The following is a 24,086-nucleotide window of genomic DNA, read 5'->3' on the forward strand; positions in this document are numbered from 1 at the left end:
CTCAAAATCTGAACGCACAGTGGATTTATTGTGTAAAAGGTATTATGAACAAAACACGGAAGGCACTCTTGATGTAAAACTCCACATAACCCTAACAAAGAGAGCTACACAAAAGAGTCAGAGAAACAGGGCAAAATAAGAAGAAAATGAGAAAACACAGGCAGAGGGCAGAGTCTCTGCAGAAAAATATGCTGACACACACTTCTTTTGGGCCATACGTGATTATTGAGAGGGATTACTCTTGTTTGAGTCTACTGGGTAAGAACGCATGGTTCAGACAGGGGGCGCTCTGTGCCTGGCTTCATGGCGCTTTGTGACAGCAGAGCTCAATGGAGCTGCCGTGTTCAGAAAAGAGACGAAGCCACAGTGAACTGCCCTGAAATTGAGAAGCTGGTCAAGGAGCTCCGTGGGCAACGGAAACGATCACTAGTCTATCTGACGTGTTTTCGTACTTATTGCACTTATTTGTCAGTCAGTTGTGCCAGACAGATAAGCACACACACACACACACACACACACACACACACACACACACCCATCTTTGGCCTGGTCCGTCATGGCGATTGCAGCTTCACACTTGTAAGGTTTTGTTGCTACATACCTGTCAGCTTTTGTGACATTACTGCTTCAACAAAAATCTTGCCAAAGAAAGACAGACAGACTCACAAACACCTGCCAAAATAACCAAAACAGCTTCTGTGGTAGCTCCAACTAAAGTAGTTGTGACCAGGATCACATTTTCTGTGAAGAGACACACACCCAGTTGCACAACTTGTAAACAATATTGGCCGTTGCAAAGTTCTGGCAGCAGGTAAAAACTGGATTGTGTCCATACCACCTTTCTAATAACATGTAATTGTTGTTGCTGCCTAAGGGTGGGGCGTAACACTAGCACACAGATCTGGTACTAAAAGGTGGAGCTGTGAACACCGCAGTCCGTTGACTGGTCAGTAGAGGACGGTCACTCTGCTCAGGGCTGAGTTGTGGCTGGTTTTGAGGCTCATGTAACCACTGTTCATACCATGGAGAGTTTTACATATATTAGTAAACTGTAACTATAATATGAAAAGATGTTTGCTGTCTCTCAAAGCAGCTCTAGTCTGAGAAAAATAATTCACTGGGCCAACTGCCAGCAGCTTTTAAGGTGGAATATTTACTTCTAACGTTACTCAATGCATGATTTGGCGACGTGTTAATTGTGACAGTTTGATCACTACTTAAGTTGGCATTGTCTCTCTTGTATCACATACACTTTTAGTAATGAGTGGATCTTCAAGAGGTTTAGAATTTATATTATTTTCGACCAGATTATATTAACTGCACATGTCCCAATCCTCACTCGGAGAAAAAAGTATCATGGAGCATTGTTCCTGTGGGCTACAGCAACACTAAACTCCTGAGCTTGCCTGAGAAGGACTAAATGCACAAACCCACTATCCCGCCAAGACAGACTCTCACTGCAGCCTGTTCTATTTTGTTCTGAAAATGGTGGCTTGCAGCCTCGTTCTGTGGATGATAACTGAGGTGCAGACTGATAAAGGAGGAAATACAGTGAGTGCTGGATGGAGCAGTGAGTGACAACAACTCCGCCCACATGACAGAGTACTGTTTGCGGTGGAAACACTAAGTGGACCAAGGGTCTAGGTACCATGTCTGAAGGGTTACTTTTGGTTCCAAAGGTATCATACCGAAAGTGTTTGGTGGAAACGAGGCAGTTAAAATGGTGAAATGTGAGTCTTTATGCCATGAAGCCTCCGGATACAGGCACTTAACATATCTCTGTGGAAACCCACTATAACAGATGAAGTTAATAAGTAGTGTGCAGGGGACCCTAATTACTGGATGCAGAAGCAAAGCTGTTCCAAAACTAATGTAAGCATCAATGGTAAACATGAATTAACCCTAACACCTATTTTACTCCACAAAGGCATTTAATTTATCCAATAGACCAGAAGAGACAACACACTAGTAGTGAATGTGTGTATGAATGAACATGAAAGCATGTTTCAGTAATTATGTTACTTGTTGTAGTCGATGGTATCACTGTTACATCTGAATTTCTGAGGTGAACTCAACAGAAATAAAGTGGGGAAAAAAACAGGAAGGAAGAGTAGTGACTGGATTTCAGTACAGCGCAAGTTAGTTTTTATGAATCGTGCTTTGATGTAGTCTGCTGCAGTATATGCATGGATGGATTACTAAATGAGCGAATCGTACACAGTCAGTGGTCTCCATTCACCTGTAAAATGACACTCAAATGAACAAATACTGACGAGGAAGAGACTCAAAATGACCACAAAGAGATGCAAAGGAACTGCAAAGAGACACAAAATAACTACGAAAACATGCAAAACAACTAAAAAGAGACACAGAGGACCACAGAGACACAAAACAAAACAAAACAATGACTACAAAGTGACACAAAACAACCAACAACAGTATTACCCCAGTAAGACAAAAAAAAAAAATACTCCAGAGACCTAAGTGACTACAAAAAGACACAAAACAATCTCAAAGAGACACAAGACAACAACAAGGAGACACTTCATGGTCACAAACAAACACAAAACCACCACAGAGTGTGTGCCAAAAACTGCAGTTCTTTAAACGACCACTTGAAGCCTGGCTCCAGAAGCTGGTCAATCCCTGAGATCACCATGTTGAAATGCCCAACTTTACAGCAGACATAATCAGGTTTACAGCCTGGTGCAAAAACAGTTTTGGTCTTAATAGCTTATTTCCCCTTCATCACAACTGTAGGGGATACATTTTTATATAACTCAGCCAAACATTTTACAAAGGCTTCAAGTTACGCATATTTAAGGGCGGGCTGCTTTGATTACAGGCTGTCTGCTGATGGTGTCCTCAGCTTCTCAGTCAGATCCACCCCTCGCTCCTCCACAGCGCCGGCCTCTCATCCAAATATGGTCACATCTGGCTCCACAAAGGCCAAGATGGCAACGGCTGAAATGCCGAACTCAGGGTTTCAAAATGGAAGTCCACATCAACAGGTGGCATCACTGAAGCTATTTCCACTATTCTTACAGTCTGTTGCTGGGGCCTTTTGCATACCTGTGTCCAGGTGCCCACTGTCTCGTAGTCAGGCTCAAGTATATGGAGTTAAACTGTACCTGCACATGTAAAAGGAGGGGTAGTGTTTAATAGTACACTGCAAACAGTCTAATTATCAACAGTTGTCAACAACAGATACAGATGGAAAGAAAAAGGAGTGAGTCACAGAACAAACTTGAACTACATTGTTTCCAAGCTTCTCACATTTCCTGCTGTTCAGCGGTAACTCATTGTAAACCGAGCTGCGTGGTAGCAGCAGCATTATTCTTGCTCATTCTTGCTCAAAACACACAACTGCCGAGAGATCTGAGCCCCAGTTTGGATCTATCATTTCTTTCGATACATTCAGCCAAACCATAGCTCATAAACTCTAATGAACTCAACAGGGTTATGACACACTCTTGCACAACTGGAGCTTTTTTTTTTTTATCAAGCTGCAATAACTGGATGCACATGTTTTTTGTTGAGTTACAGAAGTGAATAAGAGAAGTGAATGATTTGTTCACTTGACACAACTTTGCATTTTCTGTGCATGTTTGAACTAAACAGAGAAAATTACCAAAAGATTAAAAGAGCTGGGCGGAGAAAGAATGAAGAGCTATTTAGCTACTTCCTCTGTGAAATCCTCAGCTTGAGGTAAACAAGCATTCTTGCGCACACACACACACACACACACACACACACACACACACACACACACAAACAATCACTGGGTTGTAGTGGAAAATTGTTTTGGCATTGCTACCACAGAAGAGGCGGAGACTGCACAGCACACAACAGCAGCCTGTTGTGGCAAAAACAGAGAGCTCTGCTCTAAACACTGATGTATTACACTGCAGGGTTTCATGTGATCGTGAAAAAATTGGATTTTAGTAAATTATTCATTCACCAAGAGTAAAAACTATGCTCATGCAGCACACGAGTTGAACTTAATTGTACTTAAAATAAGCTTTACTTTTACTTTTATCAGTATTTGTCAGAAGTCTCCCAGTGTTTAACATCTACTTCTGCTGCTGTGTGTCACATCCAAGTCAATGATTTTCCTGTTTTCAGATTTATGTTTTCCAAACTATGTCAACAAGACTAACAGTCTGCAGCAACACTGCAGCTCTCAGGGGTTCACGTGGGCACAGCAAAATCCTGACAAGGAAAGGGTTAATTATCACAATCGCTCTGAAATCATTACATTGTCTTTTAATGGCTGATTTACTGAGCAGATATTTTTTCAGTAGATGTTGGTGAGTTTTGTGGTGAGGACAGTATCATCTACACAGAATGCAGAATATATTTGGTGTCTGCAAACATTCTTCACCAGTGAATTACTCTCCACACCTATCCTCTGCTATTGTCTCCTTCTCAGTAGCCCCTTTTACACTGCCAGATTTTCCGCAAATATTACGCCGTTTTGCCAGCAAGCTGTGAGCGTTTAGACACACAGGATTGGCGAGTTGATCCGAGGTGCCCAATTTTCCGCCTCGTAGGGTAGTCATATTGGCAGAACCCTTTTAGTTTAGTTTAAGGCGTCCTTCCGCAATGGGAGGGGCTGTTGATGACTTGTAGGAGGAGCTACACCGCATGTGCGACCCACTGGCGGTGGACTAACAGCAAACAGCTGATAGCAGGAATTAGCGAGCAGCTAGTAGCAAGAGGGAAACGCAAACCTGACAGACACTGTAAAGATGAGCAACTGGGGAGACAAGGAATTGCGCGCCCTCCTTGCCCTTGCAAACGAAGACGCCACTAACCTTCAGATGACGGGGACGGTGAAGAACGGGCCGACTTACGAGAGAATCGCCAAAGGACTGACATTCCGTGGCCTCCCTCCCACGCCACTAGTTAAGTCACACACTTAGCTACAGATTTTGTTACTTGCTCATGCCCCCCCTTGCCCCGAAAAAGGCACATTCTGTATAAACAAAAGTAGGTAGGCGGCATTTTGCCGCACTCCATGATTTTGTTTTCATACTGCCAATGCTGAATAAAGACTGATTGGACTTTCCTCCAGATTTGCACAATTCCTATCTAAAAAGGGCTAGTGTCTGTACCCGCGTCTTTGTCTCTCATTACACTGGCAGTACCCCCTCCCTCTAATCATCAGATGTTTTTACCACACAGCGACAGGATTTGTATGAGCAACATATTTTGTGTACATGCAGAGACAACTTGTTTTGCTGAAGGTCTCTCAAAATCTTCTGCACTTGTTGGTTTGTTTATAATAGTTCGTATTCCTCTCCTGGGACACAGTGCTGCATGAAAAAGGCTGTATTAAAAGGCATTTAGAAACAAAGTTGGGCTGACATGGAGTAGTATAATAAACTGAGACAAGAGTTATACAGACAGACATATAGACAGACATAGCTTTAGGGAGGATAAAGTTTGGTATGAAGCTTACTTTTTGGTATAATGTTAGCAAGATGCTGTGCTGCCACAAATTACCAGTATAGTTTTGGAAATAATACCCTGTTCTTCTGTTTACACGTTTCTTATTTTACCAGCTCTTGAAGCCCTGCTGTAAATTATTATATTATTCGTGGGTGGCACGGTGGTGCAGTAGTTAACAATGTTGCCTCACAGCAAGAGGTTTTCAGGTTCAAATCTGCTGGCCTGTGCAGAGTTTGCATGTTCTCTCCATGCCAGCGTGGGTTATCCAAAGACTTGCAGGTTAGGTTAACTGGTGATTTTTAAATTGCAAGTAGGTGTGGATTTGAACGTGAATGGTTGTCTGTTTCTATGTGTCTGCCCTGTGACAGTTTGGCGACCTGTCCAGGGTGTACCCCGCCTCTCACCCAGTGATAGCTGGGACAGGCTCCAGACTGCCCGTGTCCCTGTACAAGGATAAGCAATATTGTCAGTGTTTGCATCATGTCATTACAGATGGAATGCCTGTCAGGGTTATTGTAGGCAATAGGTTTTGTTCTTGACCTGGGATCCATCCTGCAAAACCAGTTTCCAAAAACAAAAAAAAAAATCTCTTTGAAGGCAGTGGCGCCCCCGAGGGAGGCCGTCACTGCTGTTTTTTAAGAGGTCATGATGCACTCCCTTTAAAAGCTGACAAAAATATGCCTCCGGAGTATGAAACGACACTGAAGACTGTGGTTGCAAAAAAAAAATTCTCAGAGAACAGATACAGGCTCAGTTTAATTAAGTTGAGTGTTTACGCCTTAGGCAGGGAGTAGGACACACTCTGCCCAGATGGCTCCTTTGCTCTTTGTTTAGATTCCTTGCTCTGTGTTGTTTCTTGTGAAGTTAAAGTAGGGTGACCATATTTTGATTTCCAAAAAAGAGGACATTCGGCCGGCCACATCATAGCCTACTTAAATGATACTCGCAGTTTACTCAAACATGCCTTATCATTTTAATATATTTAAAATTTATATGTATGGATAGAAAATTCAGTTATATTACAAAATAATATCTCTCAAAGACAGAAATTCAGATAGGCCCCAATAGGGACACATACACACACTAGAGTGTGGTGATCCGAGCCCAACGGTACCCGACAGGTCGGGCCGGGTTTGGTCAAAAATGTAGCTATAAATTGTATTCGGGCTCGGGTCGGATTCGGTCAGCTTTCAGTGAAAATGTAATGTAAAAATAAATAAAATCCTATTGTCTGTCCTGTTTATTGCTTGGACACTATTATTTACGTGACAACACCTGAACATAACACACACAGACACACATTGGCTGTTTGTTTCTACCTCTCCCCTCGCTGGAAGTCCGCCTTGATTAAACGCTGAAAACAAAATAAATTATTTTGTTTTATTTCTTCCTCTCCTCTTGCTGGAAGCGTCGGACCTCCCGCCTCCCGCTCCCGTCTCAAACACACAGGTCTCCCTCTCCACTGAGCACGCCCGGCCTGTTAAATAGCCTGTAACCGTAACAACTGTGTGACACAAACTCAGTGCTTTGGTCATTAAATAATGTCGGGCTCGGTTCGGGTTTGGACAGAAATATGCGGCCTGTGCCACACTCTAACACACACACACAAACACACGGAAAACCGGACATTATCATCAGTTTATAAAAACCCCCCAGACGCCCTGGATGGGATGTGAAAAGTGGACATGTCCGGGCAAAAGAGGACGTTTGGTCAGCCTAGTTAAAGTGATCAAAATCATCCACGGTATTACTGTTACACCTGTGTTTCTGAGGTCAACTTAGGTGTCAGGCCCTCATTTTTTAAGATAGCGCAAAGGTAAGGGTATATCAGGAAACTACACAAAGTAAGGTGGTTTGACCCACATGGGCATAGTTTGTCTATATAATGCTTCAAAGTTGGATTATATATTTTAGTGAGGGAACAACTGGCATTTCAAGGGGGTTCTTTAAACTCTCATCCCTAAATATCTGCATGAAAATGGGTTCTATGGGTGCCCACACAGTCTCCCCTAAGCTTGAGAAAGCTTGTTCCGAGTAAATGTTGTGTTCCTTACTGTTGATATACTCCTTCAAATTAAAGGTGTACATTTGTCTTTTTAAAGAAAAAAGAACTACCAGCCTATTTGAAGAACAATGAATTACCAACATGTGTATACAGATACATAACACATTAAAACAGGATTGCTGTAGGACTCACAACATTAACTGTACTGGTATTTCAAATAGGAGAGACAAGTGAATGATGCAAAGATAATTGTTTATTACAATACCAAGTGCATGGATCAACAGATGATGTGTGATGATTAAGACTTGACAGGAGACTTTGGCGCTTAGACTCCACAGGTGAGATTTTGTAATTGAGGGGCATCTGAGCAGCATCAAGATAAATCCCCCCCATGAAGTCCAGACACTGGTGGTGGTGGCTGTGGCAGTGATGGGAAGGTGAAGGGTGTGCCCAAATGCAGCACGACAAAAGTACAAGTAGAAAGAGACCATATTTAGAACAAAAAGCAGTTAGATGATAGGCTAACAGAGAGGGTGTGTCAATGTGCTATTGGTTAACTGTGATCGACTGATGTCTCAATTGACAGCCCCCATCAATGGCAGCAAGAAATTATGACTGAGCGTGCATGTGAGGAGTGAATGGTAGATGGTATGAGAAATAAATGAAAGGCCTGCAAAGCATGCAAAGTACTGACTGAACTTTGGCTAGGGCTTTATTACTCTGTGCACATCAGATCATTAGTAACTGTAAAACAAGAAACCAAAGCATAGCAGCATTAAAATCCTCAACTCTCATATTGACATATATGTTTCAACTAGTCTTTACACTACATCGGTCATGTTTTGTAGTGCAGGTCGCATGATTGGACCCAAATGCAGACAACAGATGAGCAAGCAGCCAGGCAAATTCAAAGGCTTACAGGCTAGAGTCCTAAAATCAGGAAAACAGGCAACAGAACTCCAAATAAAAACTGAACACAAAGAACAAAGGAACTGGGATGGTTTAGGAAGGACACACATACTGGGGGAGTGACAACAGGTGAGCATGTGATGAACAGACTGCAGGATTAGGGCATGGTCACACATGAGCGAAATTAACTGCAGCAAATATTTGCCTAGAGTTCACTTCCTTTGAATGCAAGCAGAGGGACAAATAAAGTATTAACTTCTAGTGGCAGAGCAAATTCACATCGTGTGGAGTTTTGTGAACTTTGACTGGTGAGGACACAGCCTCAACCAATAGCAAAAAAGTATGTGTGGAGGAGACACTGATTGCTGCTGTGTTTTATTGTTTTTCATGGCTAATATCATACAATATTGGCCACAAAAAACAAATTGCTTCACATGAGAGATTCTGCCTGGCTGACAGTGAGTCGGGAGACAGGCATGGGATGTAAGAAAATTGAAAATGTACCAATAACATCATAAACACAAGGGCAGGAAGTAAAGTGATCTGAAACAAGAGGAGATGTGAGTGACAAAACAAAACAGGGGAAAAACATGACCTCAAGAGGAGATCAGGGCAGATCAAGACAGTACACCCTGCCAAGCCCACCCCAGATGGGGTCCAGATGTCCCACCAACACCAAGCAGGGTGAGTGGAGGGGATCCAGGGGAGTGATTCAGGTGTGAGTGATATAGGAACTGAAGATCAAAGAACAGGTTTTGGCTTTAGAATCTCATGGGACGCCAACACTGCTCTCTCGGGTGATGGTCAGTGTTTGTTGGACCCATCCACCACCCCTCCCACCCGCCCCACTCCGACATTTGCCGCCTCAACGTTTCCCCCTGACACCACCAGGCACTGTTATAGTGTAATGGCAACCGAATGCATATCACGCTGACGTTTAAGGACGCCTTTTTTTCATTAGTTTCTGACACTGCAAGTCACTGCCCAGTCACTGATTTCGATGACAACTGATTTCACTGGACAACAAAGTAATTTAAGGACCTGCAGGTAGGAGGGGTGGTGGATGGGTCCAGCAACACTGGACTTTCACCCAGGAGGTCAGTGTTCACTTCCAGTATGAATGTAGAGCCAAACCATGATGTTTTCTCCAAACCTAACCACATGCTTTGTTGTCTAAACCTAACCACATTTGTTTGTTGCACAATGAAATAAACGTAATTACAGAGTTTTACTGATGTTGCATGTTTATTTTTAAAAAGACTGTATGCATCTAATGAGCAAAAACAGTACACTTTGTGTGAAAACAGAAGACTGTTTTGAAAAGACGCAATGCATGCTACAGGCATAAATTGACATGGCACCCCAGAATGTCAATAACAGACGAACACAGGATACCTAGCACGTAATAAGTAGACATGAAAGTCCACTGAACAAGCAGCAATACGTGGCATGTTGGGAGTGTGAATGTGTTGGTAGGATGGACATTATGTAGACCTGAACAGGAAGCTAACGACCTGGAGGCTGATGGCTGGAGAGCAGAACTGCAGTCTGGTGGAACTGCGGAACCAGAAGACTGTTGCAGCGCAGTAGGGACTTGGGAGTGCTGCAGTTGGCAGGGATTGACTGACTGGGAGTGAGGAGCAGATGTCAACTGGACCGCTGACTGGTAAACAGGAAAAGACAGGATGTTGGCTGGAACACCTGCCTTGGAAACTGACGAGACAGGACACCCGATGTAGGAACACTCAGGAACTGACCTGGTGATGGCGGGAAATCCCAACGTAGGAACAGACGGGACATTAGCTGGGACTCCCAACACAGGAAGTGGTTTGACATCGGCTTTGAAGCTGGGCTGCAGAGGCTCTGGACTGCTGAACAGCTAAGGCGTCACCAGCTTGGAAGCACAATGGCTTACTGGCTGCTGGGGGCTGATAGACTTGGGAAACTCACGCTTTGTAGCCTCCTTACTATCCTCCATCAGGTGTTTAGCTAGGGCTGGATCTTCTTCATGCAGAGAGCCACAAAACATAATAATTAGCTTACCATCTGAGTCCATAGGGTGAAAAAATGGCTGAAATGCAGGAAGCTTAACAGAGACTTAGAAACAGGCAGTGGAGAAGTGTATACTGGGTCCATAATTGATCAGTTCCTACTGTGATGTTTTGGAGAGCAGGTAGCAGGATTGGACCCAAATGCAGACAACAGATAAGCAAGTAGCTGGACAAATTCAAATTCAAAGATTTATTCAAATAAAGACTTCCAGTCTAGAGTCCCAAAATTGGGTAGGCACAGGAAAACAGACACAAGGACTCAAATCAATAGATGAAGACAAACTGAAAAAGAACAGAGGAACTGGGCAGGTATCAGTCAGTAAACACTAATCAGGGGAGTGAGAACAGGTGAGCATGAGGAGAGTAGACTGCAGGACTAGTGAGGGACAGGTGAAAATAATGAGGATGAGGCAGACAATGAAAACTAGCAAGTTGACACAAGGCCTGAAAGTAAAGGGGGTTGCAACAGATTGAGCAAGAGAAAACTCACAGACCTGCTCCACAATGAGCAGAAAAGATGTGGTATTATTGCAACAGAAAGCTGTGAATGTCTGTTGGGTGTATTTTTGTGTTTTGACAATCTACTTACAGTTCCTACTGTTTGTCTCTATTTCGCCCACAAACCAAGCTGAAGCAGACAAATTCTTAAGCATGCTGAATGAAGATGGTAATGCTGTTGTTGACTTTGAGGACTATGTCACTTTTGTAGCTTACTATGATTTGCAGTTTAAAATAAATAATTTGCCCACAGTGCCTCAGAACTTTCAGAACTCTCACCTGTTTAATTGTGTACTAAATTTTCAAAAGTTTCACTGATTCTGAATGTGAGAAGTGACAAACTGACTCGTCAACTACAGCTGTGATATAAAAGTAGTGGTGAACAAAAGTAATAAAGTCTGTTAATAATACTTTAAATTGTAAACAGGTACAGTTGGGGAAAGCTACAGTGGGTGTTGTCAGTAAAGGACTTTCCAGCTCTTATGACAACATGGTTGTCAGGGTTGCCTGTCAGGTTTACTGCATGCAGGAGTTCTTTACAGTCCTGGGTCCGCCCTGCAAAACCAGCTGTGTGAGTTTGACTGATGAAGGAGCTGATACCCAAACTTATACTCAATATTTGCACCAAAATAAGTAAAGGAAACGTAGCAAATTTATTAAAAATAAAAAACTGAAATCTCTCATTTATTAAAGTATTCAGGTCCTTTGCTGCGGCACCCCAAATTGCGATCAGGAGCATCCTGTTTGCTTTAAATGTCCTGGTTATGTGTCTAGAACTTGATTGGAGTCCACCTGTTGCAAATTGAACCGATTGGACATAGTTTAGAGAGGCACACACCTGGGTACATAAGGTCCCACAATTCACACTGCATGTCAGGACAAAAACCAACCACTGAAGTCTAAAGGAACTCTCTGTAGACCTCCATGATAATGTTGTGGGGAGGCAAAGATCAGGGCAAGCGTATAAAACCATTGCTGAAGTTTTGAGTGTTCCAGGGAGAACACTGGCCTCAATTAGTGGTCTATGTGATACGTAGGAATACGCCATAAACCCACTAAGAAAGCTCCCAAATTTCCGTATTCTGTATATTTCTGTATATGCTTAAATATATTAGAAATATAAAGGACACGTAACACTGTGGTTTTGTGACAGAACTTTCACTTCAGCTATTTACTTTTGCGGTCGGTGAGGTCGGGTGATGGGAGCAAACTGAACAAACATTGCAGAACATGCAAAGATTCTCTATTTATGCTGGCTACACACCAGAGGATTTTCAAATCTTAACTGATTTTAAAAACACGAGAGACCACAGACATAAAGACAATTTCAACTGATTTTTAACATTTCAATCGCCTGAACACACACAGTAGACGATTCGGCTAGACCATGAGACCACACACCTGCCATTTGTAGTAACAACTTCGCAGCGGCTACTTTGTTAGCATTAGCATTTGTTAGCATTCATTCAGTCTACTGTTACACCCAACGCCTCCGCAATTTCGACCCATGCCTTTTCCTTATCCGTCCTGTTGTGGTATGTTTTACTCGACATATTATACAGGCACTCATGCTGTTGCCATAACTCGACGAGCATATCTTCTCTCTGGATACTCCAGTGACGTGTTCGGTTCCTCTTCGCTGCCATGTTTGTTGTGACTGTGAGCTCTCCACGACCATCCGGGGATGACGCGTCCCGGTCTGCTCGCTCTCATTGGCTGTTGTGGGTATTCAGTCGGAGGCGGCTCGATCAAGCGTCGTAAATATCAAACACGATTCGAGATCGGGCAGGCTCCGATTCGACCGGGAGCAGTGAAATAATCGTATTGACACCACACACTTGAAAATTATTTAGTCAAACAGTCGGTTGAGACAAGCCTCTATTCGGCCACGCCCCCTTGAAAGGGAATCGGGCATTAAATCTGGCTTTTTATCCTCTAGTGTGTGGCCAGCATTACCCTGACCCCACCCCACTGAGCTTAGTGTGTGCATTGAACAGAAGAAACAGAGACACGGTGATGGTGTATGCGCCGAGAACAGCCAGGTGTAGGCCATCAGAGCAGAGGGGAAATTAACAGTAAAGCTGTCAAGTAGTAGTAAATGTTGGTTTGACCATGGATAAACACTCAACTGACAACAGGAACTAGTAGATTCCAGTGTTGTCATTTTGACATTGCTGGGGAAAAAAAGAAAAAGAAAGACAATGGTGGCTTGGAACGAGGGTATGTCAACCTGTAATTAAAAAGGATTGTGTCTGTCTCTATTCAAATCCCTCTCTGCTACCATTTCAACCTCTCAGCCTCTTTCAAAGTTATCATATAGTTTGAGTAAGAAAAAATATGCTTTTGAAACCCTTTCTTAAATGCAGCAGTAACTACTTTGTATTTCATACCTGACCTGAAGCAACATGTGGCATGAAGTGCACAAGTGAGCTCCTGTGTGTGGTTTGTGTACTGTGTGGCGCTCTACATTACCTCACCAATCTATGACAACTGTGTCATTGGTGGGAATTCAGTAGATAAAAGCAACTAAGGATTCTGGGGCAAAACGTTAGTGACTGAGGAGAAAAAACAGTCAGTACAGTTATTGGGAAAGCAGCGTTTAGATGCTTTAAGAGGCTTGCCTGTGATAAACGAGGACATGTGTTGGGCAGTAACATTCCTGACTTTAACAAGCTGATCCAACTCCTCCCAGTGTTTCAAAGCAGTAGAGTAGAGTTTCTTGTAGCTTGAAGCATTGCCACAATACCTCATTACCACAGCCATGTAAAATATGTAAAAATAAATAAATAAACACTGGAATACAGAGTCAGTATTGTGTTCTCGTCCCAGCTGACATGGGAAGGCTTACACAGGCAATGGAGCTCGTCAAGGCTACATTTGAAGAGTACGCTAGAAAAGAAGACAGCACTTTGACCATGATGGAATTTGTTAACCTGCTCTGCAAATAATACCCTCTACTGCACACACTTTGATTTACTGTTGGGCCATGTTTATATTCCAGTCCTGCCTTCAAATCATGCTTCATAGTTGCTCCCACAGCTTATTGGACTGAAATTTGAAACGCTGTGCTGTAGAGGGTTTAAAAAGGTTTGTGTCCATGCTCCCTTTACAAATCCCTCTCTGCCTCCATCTCAACCTTTCAACCTCCTGAACTGTCATACAATTTTGGTAAGTGGAAATATGTTTTATCCTTTTTAAAAATGCAGCATGAACCATTTTACATGGTGTGGGTTAAAATGAAAAAGAAAGTGACAAACACATAAGCCGTGAGCCTGCTCCGCCTCAAGCCGGTTGCGGCGCACCATACGCCCGCCGCAAACCGTTCAGCACTGCGGACAGTCGGACTAATGAGATGTCGAACCAATGGGCTGTCGAACCAATGACATGGACCCCCGTTCCGCGTCGTGTTTAGCCAAACACAGAGAGCCCATAAAGAGGCCCGTGGCTGAAAAATACGTCAGTAATTGCGAGCTGATTAAAAGATGCAAAAAATGCAACATGCGCTACAGCGCTATGAACAGTAACGGTAAACAACACGCGTGTCCAAAAGTCAAATGTAAAATCTGCGGAGTAACCGTAGAAAAAGACGAGAGCGAGGAGCACCTGTGTTACATACAGCGTTTACCCGTCGAGACAAAACATACAGAGAAATTGATTTTCTACGATTTCGAGACGTACGTAGACTCGTCGGGAGCGCACGTCCCTTTTCTGGTGTGTACGAAAACCCTCGACGGCAAAAGGTGGAATGCTCAGGGCGTAGATTGTGCCAAACAGTTTATTTTGCATTTCAGACGACCCCTGTACAGAAAATCCGTCTTTATCGCTCACAACGCTAGAGGATTTGACGGATACATTGTGCTCAACGCCATGCTGTCTCTGAACCTGAAGCCCGAGGTGCTCATAATGCAGGGAAGCAAAGTCGTACGTTTCACCAACCCCGATTACGAACACAGATACATCGATAGTCTCAGTTTCTTGATGTGCCGTCTCTCAGCTCTGCCCAAAGCCCTAGGTTTTCCCGATAAAAACAAGGGTTTTTTCCCCCATCGATTTAGCTCCGAGAATCATTTAAAGTACGTAGGCCCCTACCCCGAGCCAGAGGCCTACGGCGTCAAACAAATGAGTAGAGAGGGCAAGAGAGAATTTGAAGCGTGGTACGAGACGGTGTGTCACGGCACGTTCAATTTTGAGAAAGAAGCCGTCCACTACTGTCAAAATGACGTGGATATTCTTGTGCGAGCCTGCGACATTTTCAGAAAAGGTTACATCGACGAAACGGGCGTGGACCCTTTCAGTTGCACCACCATCGCTTCGGCCTGCATGAAAGTGTTTCGCACAAATTTCCTATGTCCCAACACCCTGGCCATTCCTTCTCCCGTCGACTATCGAAGACGTTGCAAAACCTACTCAAACGCCGGTGTTCAGTGGTTAGAGTGGGTGGCGCATACCGAGGGCGTCTTTATTCAGCACGTGTTGAACGCAGGTGAAAAACAGATCGGTCGCTACTTTGTAGACGGTTACGCCGAGGTCCGAGGTGTGAAAACGGCTTGGGAGTTTCTGGGTTGTTTTTATCATGGTTGTCCGTCCTGCTTTCAGCCCCACGACACCTGCCCTCTGACGGGCAGACCGTTTGACGAGTTGCACGCCTCCACCGTGGCGCGAATACAGACGTTAGAGTCCGTCCACGGTCTCAAGGTGAACGTGATGAGAGAGCACGATTGGCTCGAGTTGAAAAAATCCCATCCGCCTCTGAAAGATTTTCTCAAGCGTGCCAAATAGTTTACCGAGATTTCAAAGAGCCGCAAAACTACTTTGGGTTAACCAGGGCCGTCGTCTACCCTCCTCGAGGTTTGTTTTTCCCCGTGTTGCCCTACAAAACACCCTCGGGTAAACTGGTGTTCACCCTCTGTCAAACGTGCGCCGATCTTAATTTTCAGGCCGGCTCGTGTACTCACGACGATGAGGGCAGGGCGTTGACGGGGGTTTGGGTCACTCCCGAATTTAACAAAGCCTTGGAGTTGGGGTACCACCTAGGTAAGATCACAGAGGTGTGGCACTTTGATAGACGCAACGACGACGTATTTGTAGAGTACATGCACACTTTTCTCAAGGGTAAACAGGAGGCCTCGGGCTACCCCGCCGAGGCCTCGGGTCCGGAGAGTAGAGAAAAGTACATTGCGGACTACGGGGCAAACCAGGGCATTTTGCTGGACGCGGACAAAATTCAACCGAACCCGGCTAAAAGACAGGTGGCTAAGCTCTGTCTAAATAGCTTATGGGGAAAGTTTGCTCAAAGAAGTAACCTGAACCAGACCGTGCTCGTCAGGGAACCGGAGGAGTTTTTCAGTTACATGTTTTCAGAAAAACACAAAGTCAAATACTTTTCCTTCCTAAACGAGACCACGGCTCTGATTCAGTGGTGTCACGGCAATCGGTATATCGCACCCCCCAACAAGACAGACAACGTGTTTATTGCGGCATTCACTACAGCCTACGGCCGTCTAAAGTTATACGACTATTTGCATCAATTGCAAAATCGGGTACTTTACCTCGACACCGACTCTCTACTTCATGTCGCAAAAGAGGGAGACAAGGGGCTCAAACTGGGTAATTATATGGGAGACTTGACTAACGAGTTGGGGTTGACACCATACAGGAATTTGCGGCGGCGGGTCCTAAAAGTTACGCCTACTTGACCAGAAAAAACAAACGAGCCGTGTTGCGGGTGAAGGGCATTATTCAGATGCACGAATGTTGTGAAAAAATCAATTTTGACAGTGTCAAAGATCTGGTAGAGGGTTACCTGCAAAACCACCGTACGGGGGAGAGGGAGGAGGAGGAGGAGGAGGGGTTTATCGAGACTCTTCAACACGGTACAAAGAGGGATAAAAACGGGTTTCTGCTTAAAAACTCGTCCTTTTTAAAAAGGTTTCGTGTGGTATTTGACAAGAGACGGCTGCTTTCCACAGGTGAAACTTTGCCGTTTGGCTATTTAAATGTTTTCCGCAGACCACCGGCCGATTGACTTTGATCCTAGACTGCAAATGCCTTTCTCATGTCAGATTGTGGGACCCAGCGGTTGTGGAAAAAGTGTATTGGAAAACTGTCAAGATGTTTTGTCTCAGGTGCCTGAAAATATTGTATGGATATATACTTTGTTTCAGTCCATGTACAGTGAACTGCAAAAGATGAATAAAAAGATTAAATTTGTCGAAGGCTTGCCTGATTCTTTTGATGATGAGAACCTGTTTCCCCCCGATCAAAGTCACTTGATTATCCTGGACAATGTCATTTTTCAGGCCTCCGACCATCCCGAAGTAGTCAAGATTTTTACACAATACAGACACCACAGGAACATGAGCATCATGATGTTGACGCAGAATGTTTTTCATCGGGGCAAACACAGTCGGACCATCAGCTTAAACAGTAATTACCTGGTCTTGTTTAAAAACCCCAGAGATAGATTACAGATAAATATATTGGCTCAGCAAATTTTTCCTTTGAGAAAAACTTTTTTTTCAGAAAGCTTTGAAGATGCCACCAGAAACGCTCACGGTTATTTAATCGTAGATCTCACCCCAAATTGCCCAGAACAATACAGACTGAGATCGGGGTTGTTACCGGAGCAGTGGCCCGTCGTCTATCTACCTAAATCACAGTCTTCCTGAATCATCATCATCATCGTCGTCATGTCTGCGCGTTTAAAAAGGAATGCTCCTTTACTGCGTGCTTTGTGTCACACCACGCCTCAGAGGCTTAAAGATATTCTTAACCACGGCTCTTCTGACTTTCTTCAGTCTTTGTGCGAACTCTCTTTAAATGTTTTGAAAGGAAACATTCCCCTGACCAGGGCTCAATATCAAAAACTCAAAAGGCAAAAGAAAATTATCAAATTGCTGGCAAATAAAAAAGCTGGTAAAAAGGAATGAAAGAAAAAAGTGGAAAACGGCCGCTCGTTGGATTAATTATATGCCGTGATAATTACTTTAATAAAAGAGTAGTACAATAACAACAACAACAACATTGACGTTTGTCTTGTCTTTTTTTTAATTCTTAAACAAGTTGTAACAATCTTTGAACATTTCTAGAGAACAGGCGGTGTGGTAAAAAGAATCTGCTCGTTGAATCCTCGTACAACGTTGATATTTTTTCACAAACTTTGATACCATTTCATCATTTTTTACGACGTCGTCATGATACAGAGATAGCTCGCTCTCAAAAGGTAGCCCGCAGGCCCTATGACATAAATAATAAACACAATGCTGTCCGCAGGCAGTCGACGCGACGTCTTGAAGTTGTCTTTTCTGGTACAGTAATTTTTTCTTACAACGGCTTTTTAAAAATTGTAACACGGTTTTCGAGTAATAGACAATGTCGGGCGGTAGTCCGAACGAGTCGAAAAAAGTGGCGCTCCTGTCTTGGTCCAGAGTGAGCGCTAGCCAGTGTTCTCTGGGCTGATGACTAGGGTGCGTGTTGACAATCATGTAGGCGGGATGTCTGAATGAGCGCGTCAGCGCCGGTAGTTGGTCCGAAGCCCACATGCCGCAAAATGCATCTCCCAGTAAATGTCGCATGACACCTTCCAGTTGGTGGTTATTCATATTCTTTCTTTTCTTTCTTTGTTTTCTCAATAATAATCCACCAGCACTTGACGTTTGGAGTTGATCTCCAAAATACTCTCATAACACCAGGGTGACTACAGGTATGAGGAAGTTATATTTAAGACTTTTTAAGACCTTTTTAATACCACCTTAAAAAAAATTTAAGACCAAACTTGCGATGGAAATATGGACCAAAGTGAAAATATATTCTTTTACAATTAAAGGCATTGATGTCAGTTAAAAATGTACAATTAGGAAAAATGAAAATAATCAGTTGTTCAACAACATCCTTCAAATGTTTTTATTAATGTGGAAAGAGAACAGTTATTTAAACTGAGCCAGTAGGTGAAGTTTGTGAATTACCTCACCTGAAGTAAACAAATGCAAATTAAGACAGAAGGGGATATAGTACATTGTTTATTTTTGTATCTCTACTGTAAAACAAAGACATGAAAAAGATACAAAAAAAGAACACATGTCCAAATAAGTTAGAGCTATAACGATTATGCCACCCACTATTGTAATTAAGGAAAATTTCGCTAATTCCAGCTAAATGTGACTATTTTCTGGTTTCTGTACCTCTCTATGAGACTTAACTGACTGTATTTGGATTGTGTTAAGGACGTCACCTTGGGCTTGTGGGACACTGTTCGGACATTTTTCATCATTTTCTGACCTCTTTCAGACCAACAGTTTAATCAGACACTATCTTCTTTAAAATTTCGACATCCATAGATGAGGGGATATTGGTGGCTCGTTCACTTTCTTTTGTCTTTTCTTTAAACAAGAGTCTCATAAAATGCCAGTGGCAACAGAACTAAATAAGAAGGTAAGATAACAATCTAGATAACAACTAAAAGCTCATATTAAAGCTTTTTCCACAACACAGCTGTTCCTCACTATAGGACGAGCTCTGCAAAAATGAGTCTGAATAAGATCAATCCCTGCAGGTTCAATGACTATAATCTAGACTCATTTAACTCTGAACAGACAGATGATCAATGTGTTGAGAACCTCCACTTTGGCAGTGATGAGTTTAGCCACAGACAATGGCTTTTATTAATGTGGAAAGAGAACAGAGAAAATGTAAATAACTAGAATAAAATTGTCTTTTGAAGAAAAAAAAATCAATAAATAACAACAAAAATAATTCCAGCAAAGAAGCCACTGTACCATACTACTTGCTAATATGACTTGTCACTGACCAACCCACAATAGCAGCTTAATTTCTGTCCTTTGTCAGAGGAACTTTGAGAACCCCACCACAGACAGAAACATAGTCACATATCATTCTCTGAGCAACAACTGTGTCCTCCTGCATGTTATCAGCCTCTACCTCCTTGTTTACAGAAAAGCCCCTCTCAACTGTCGCTTGACCATGAGACAGGAGCAGAAGTTTCTTGCAGAAAGTCCAGAGCTCAGGGTAGGACTGATGGAGGAGTCCATGCAGGAAAACATCCAGTCTTGTCCGCACAGGTTGGAAAGAAGAGAAGGATTCAGCTTTTTCACACATGTAAATGTCTGTACAAGCACAGAGTCTGGAAACATGGCCTTGAACACGTCTTCTATTCCCTCATTTGATCTGTACGAGTGATGGCTAGTCACCGTCCTCAGCACCCAGATCACTTCTGCTCTAAGTGTTGGCGTAGAGCCACAAGCTGTGCAAATGTCAGATGATGACGATGTTGGCTGTGGATTTCCCACCGTAACATCCTTGGTCGTAACATCCTTGCTGGCGGTGGGTAGAGTGGAGCAGAAACGGGCAATCGGAGTCTGCTGGCGGGCTCTGGTATAGTCCACCACTTTGATTCCCATTGTCCCAAGTTTGAAATTCCTTCGGCACATAATGCAGTTGGTTTCATAAACATTTCCATGAACGGGCCTTAACCACGACGAGTAGTCTGTGTTTTCAAGCCACTTGTCATTAAATCGGCATTTTCCCATTTCGTGCAACCAAGAAGGCCACGTTAGCTAGCAAAGATGCAGCACACTCTTCTTCTTCTGCGGGTCTGCAGCAGACTCATTGCGTCACGTGATCTAAACGACGGGGCGAGATTTAGATCATTCCGTGCTTACCAGAAATTTTCGCAAGCACATTTAAGACTTGTCTGATCTGAATTTAAGACAATTTAATACTTTTTAAGGTCTTAAATTTGAAAAAATTTATTTAAGACTTTTTAAGACTTTTTAAGGACCCGCGGTCACCCTGAACATGCGTACATGATCAGAGTGGTTGTATGCGGCAGGGGAACTCTGAATCTCATTTCCAACCTCAAGCACCCGTTGGAGACGGGGGACAAGGCGTCTGTGTCTTCGGCCGCGTTGAGATTAAACACAAACAACGAGTACCCCTGGTTAAAATCCTCCCTGACGATGCCCAGCGGCAAATCTTTCAGGTGTCTTCCCGGGGCCGTATACATGTTGTAAAACTCTCTGACTGACTGGCCTTGGTCAAATTGAGGCTGGAAAGCTTTGGCGGGCACCTGTCTGCCGTCCTGACAGAGGGCCAAGTATTCCACATCGTTGTGAGCAAAGTTGAAGGGCGACAGGTCACTTTTTCCCGTAAAGGCTTCGTGGTTCACCATAGCCAACACTACATATTTCGGCATTGTGCCCAAAAAGAGATTTTCTTGATTACATACTCGAGTATTTTCCGGGATGGAGTACGTTTTCACGTTGACACGGGACAAAGGATAGAGCGCGTTACCCCTCAACAGGGCTGCCGCGTGACCCAGACGCACCGCGGGGGAAACGGTCGTTTTCTTGACAAACAAAGAAGCGCCCAATATTTTTAATTTAAAATTAGCGTTAGCAGCTTGCATGAGACAGAAGGCGTCGCTAGCGCAGGTCAGTTTAATTCTCAGATCCACAGAGTTCAAGAGAAGCCTCTCGCATAAAAGTATGTCGGCGTGGAGAGGGCCCAGCAGGTGAAGCTCGCGGGAATCAGCGGTGAACCGAGCTCTCTTCACCAGACCTTTGTTAGGTCCGTTATTTGTCACCACAGAATCCATTGAGCCTGCCGTGTCTTTGTAAAATAACCCGGCGGTAAACTGACTTTTTAGAGAATCTTCTAAAAAGTTGAGGAGGGTTTCGATCATGGCTCTGTACGGGTGAGTGGCGCTGGATTGCGATATCAATCTATCGCCGAGAATAACGTCGCACTGACTGAAAATGGTATTCAGAGGATAATTCACGAGGCCTACAGGCACGTCATTATCCAGTTTTGTACCGTCCGCTTTGGTAATTTTCAGTCGCAGGTGTAGCAAGGTGTCGTTCAAATCCAAATATTTTTCGCTGTCTCCAGGAATGAAAAACTCTATAGGCCCCGAGTCGGTAATGGCCGATAAAGGCAAAATCTCTGCGTAGAGCTTTTCGTCTATAGACAGCTGCGTCATGGGGGCTGAAAATAAATCCAGCTCCACCATGCTGCACTCGGCCGATTTGTGATGTAAAAGAGCCATGTTTTGGTTTTGTTTTTGTTTGTTTTTTTTCCTAAAAGATATCGCTGGACCTTATCGCCGCTGCTGAGGAGCTCCGGGTAGACTTGTTTCCCTTAGCGCCTCTCATACCGACTGACTTGCCCTTGGCGGAGTGTCGATGTTTTTTAGATCCTCGTGAAACGCGCTCCCCCGGAGGTCTCTTTCTCACTCTTCTGGCCAAAACCATAATACCCCCGGATCCTTCTTGAGACGTCTGATCAGAGTTTTGACCCGTTATTTTACCTACGGCGTGGCTTATGATCTCCGAGGCTATGTTTTTAGCGGCCGACCTGAGATGAGGCTTAGCGATGGCAAAAACTTTTTTCACGATAGGGGACACGAAACGGAATAATCTTGAAAATATAGACCCTATCCCTCGTCTGTACATGACGGGGGAGCCGTAAAAACCGGGGAGCGCTCCGCCCGCTTGGTTTTCATAGTAGCTCACAAAACGACGAGGATCGTGGTAAGGGGTCATGGTTTCAACAAGGTCTTTGCGGGTCTGAAATGGAGTTTCACGATAGTCTTGCCAAAGGTAAAGTTTACCGGCTTATTTTGATCGGTCTTAATCTCAACGTGGATTCTTTCAATGTGTTTCTTGATGACCGGTAGATACGAGGCGGGATTAAAACACTGCGTGATGACGTCTCCGTACATCCCTTGTATAGGGACGGTCCTCAGGAGCGGAGCGTAGGCGTTGCCTACGAGCTGATGACTTACCACGTGGCTGTAGCAGTAAAGGTGGTAATTCCCCGCTTTTATATCGGCCGGGTGGGGCGCCAACCTGGCGTCGAACGTGAACCATTCTCCCGATTTCATGCCCAATATGTAAGATGCGGGCGGAAAAATGCGCAGATGATACTGACCGCCTGCCTGAAATTCAAATCTTTTTTGGATGTTGTTAAACGCTAAAAAAATGTCGCTGTTGACGACTCTAAGATGTGTGTTTAGCTCGGCCCTGAGCTGCTCAAAGTTGGCGTAATATCCCCCTCTGAACCTTCGACGGTTGACTACGGTCTCCCCGTCGCGTGTCGCGGGTTTCTTTCTCCACTCAAAGTAGGTCGTGTCTTGAGGAATGTTATGCCACGTGTGCGGGTACGAAATCTCCGTCAAGGCCACTTGCCACGGGCCCTCCAAGTCAATATGTTGCACCAAGTCGACGTGGAAACTGGAGCCGGTATTATTTTTAAATACGTGCGCACTGGCGTCGGAGGGCAGGGTAATGTAAAACCCCTCGCCGCCTGAGATCTGAGACATGATGAAATGAAATGAAATGAATACGAATCTGACGTACGGTGCGTTCTTGTAGAGTTTTCAGCTCACCGACCTTGACCCAGCTGTTGAATTTCTCGGGCCAGTTTTTCCAGCGTACCAACGCTTGTTTTTTTCCGCCGACGACGCGTCGGTCCAAAATTTCTTCCACCGCGTAGCTCTTGTCTCACGGTATCTTTACTTTTTGCAGCTCCACTCCGTAAAACGTACCCCGGATAGGTTCTCCGTCATAATCTTTCAGTTTGTACACGGGGGGTACTCGGGGTACGCACTCGGCCACCATAAACACCTCGTCGGTATAACTCTGATCATATTTCTTATCAAACACGCCTCTCACTTTAGATATTCTCACGAGATCTCCCTGTTTAAAATTCATCTTTAACTTTTCTTGGAAGCTCAGGGGGATCGAGCCGTACAGGTTTTGAAAAACTTGCAGGGTGTTCTCGGACGTCACTTGCATAGGCGTCATTTTTATACTTGTGTGATAGCCGTTATTATAGCTTTTAACCAAGTCCTGCAGGACGTCTACGTACCTGCGGGTGTTTTCGGCTGTAAAATATCTCCACATTCTAGTTTTCAACGTACGGTTAAATCTCTCAATCACCGAGGCCTTCAGATCACTGGCCGTGGCGAAATGTTTAATACCACGTTTATCCATCAGCGCCTTAAAAGTCCTGTTAAAGAATTCTTTACCCGCGTCCGTTTGTAACTTTTCAGGGGTCTGACTGTCGTCTAAAACAGAGTCAAACGCCCTAGCGACTTGGGACGCCGTTTTGTTTTTTAGTGCTCACACATATGCTTTCTTTGAAAACACATC

At 44.0% G+C, this 24,086-nt stretch overlaps 1 protein-coding gene across 1 annotated transcript; it reads right to left on the reverse strand.

The window, feature by feature from the left end:
* Window positions 1–20,719: 20,719 nt before the first annotated feature.
* LOC144464413 (uncharacterized protein F54H12.2-like) lies at window positions 20,720–21,913 on the reverse strand. Its single transcript, XM_078171209.1, has one exon. The coding sequence runs from the start codon at window positions 21,911–21,913 to the stop codon at window positions 20,720–20,722; it is 1,194 nt and encodes a 397-aa protein (XP_078027335.1).
* Window positions 21,914–24,086: the final 2,173 nt, after the last annotated feature.

The sequence above is a fragment of the Epinephelus lanceolatus genome, chromosome 10 (genome assembly GCF_041903045.1).
Source record: "Epinephelus lanceolatus isolate andai-2023 chromosome 10, ASM4190304v1, whole genome shotgun sequence".
In the NCBI taxonomy this organism is placed as follows: Eukaryota; Metazoa; Chordata; class Actinopteri; order Perciformes; family Serranidae; genus Epinephelus; species Epinephelus lanceolatus.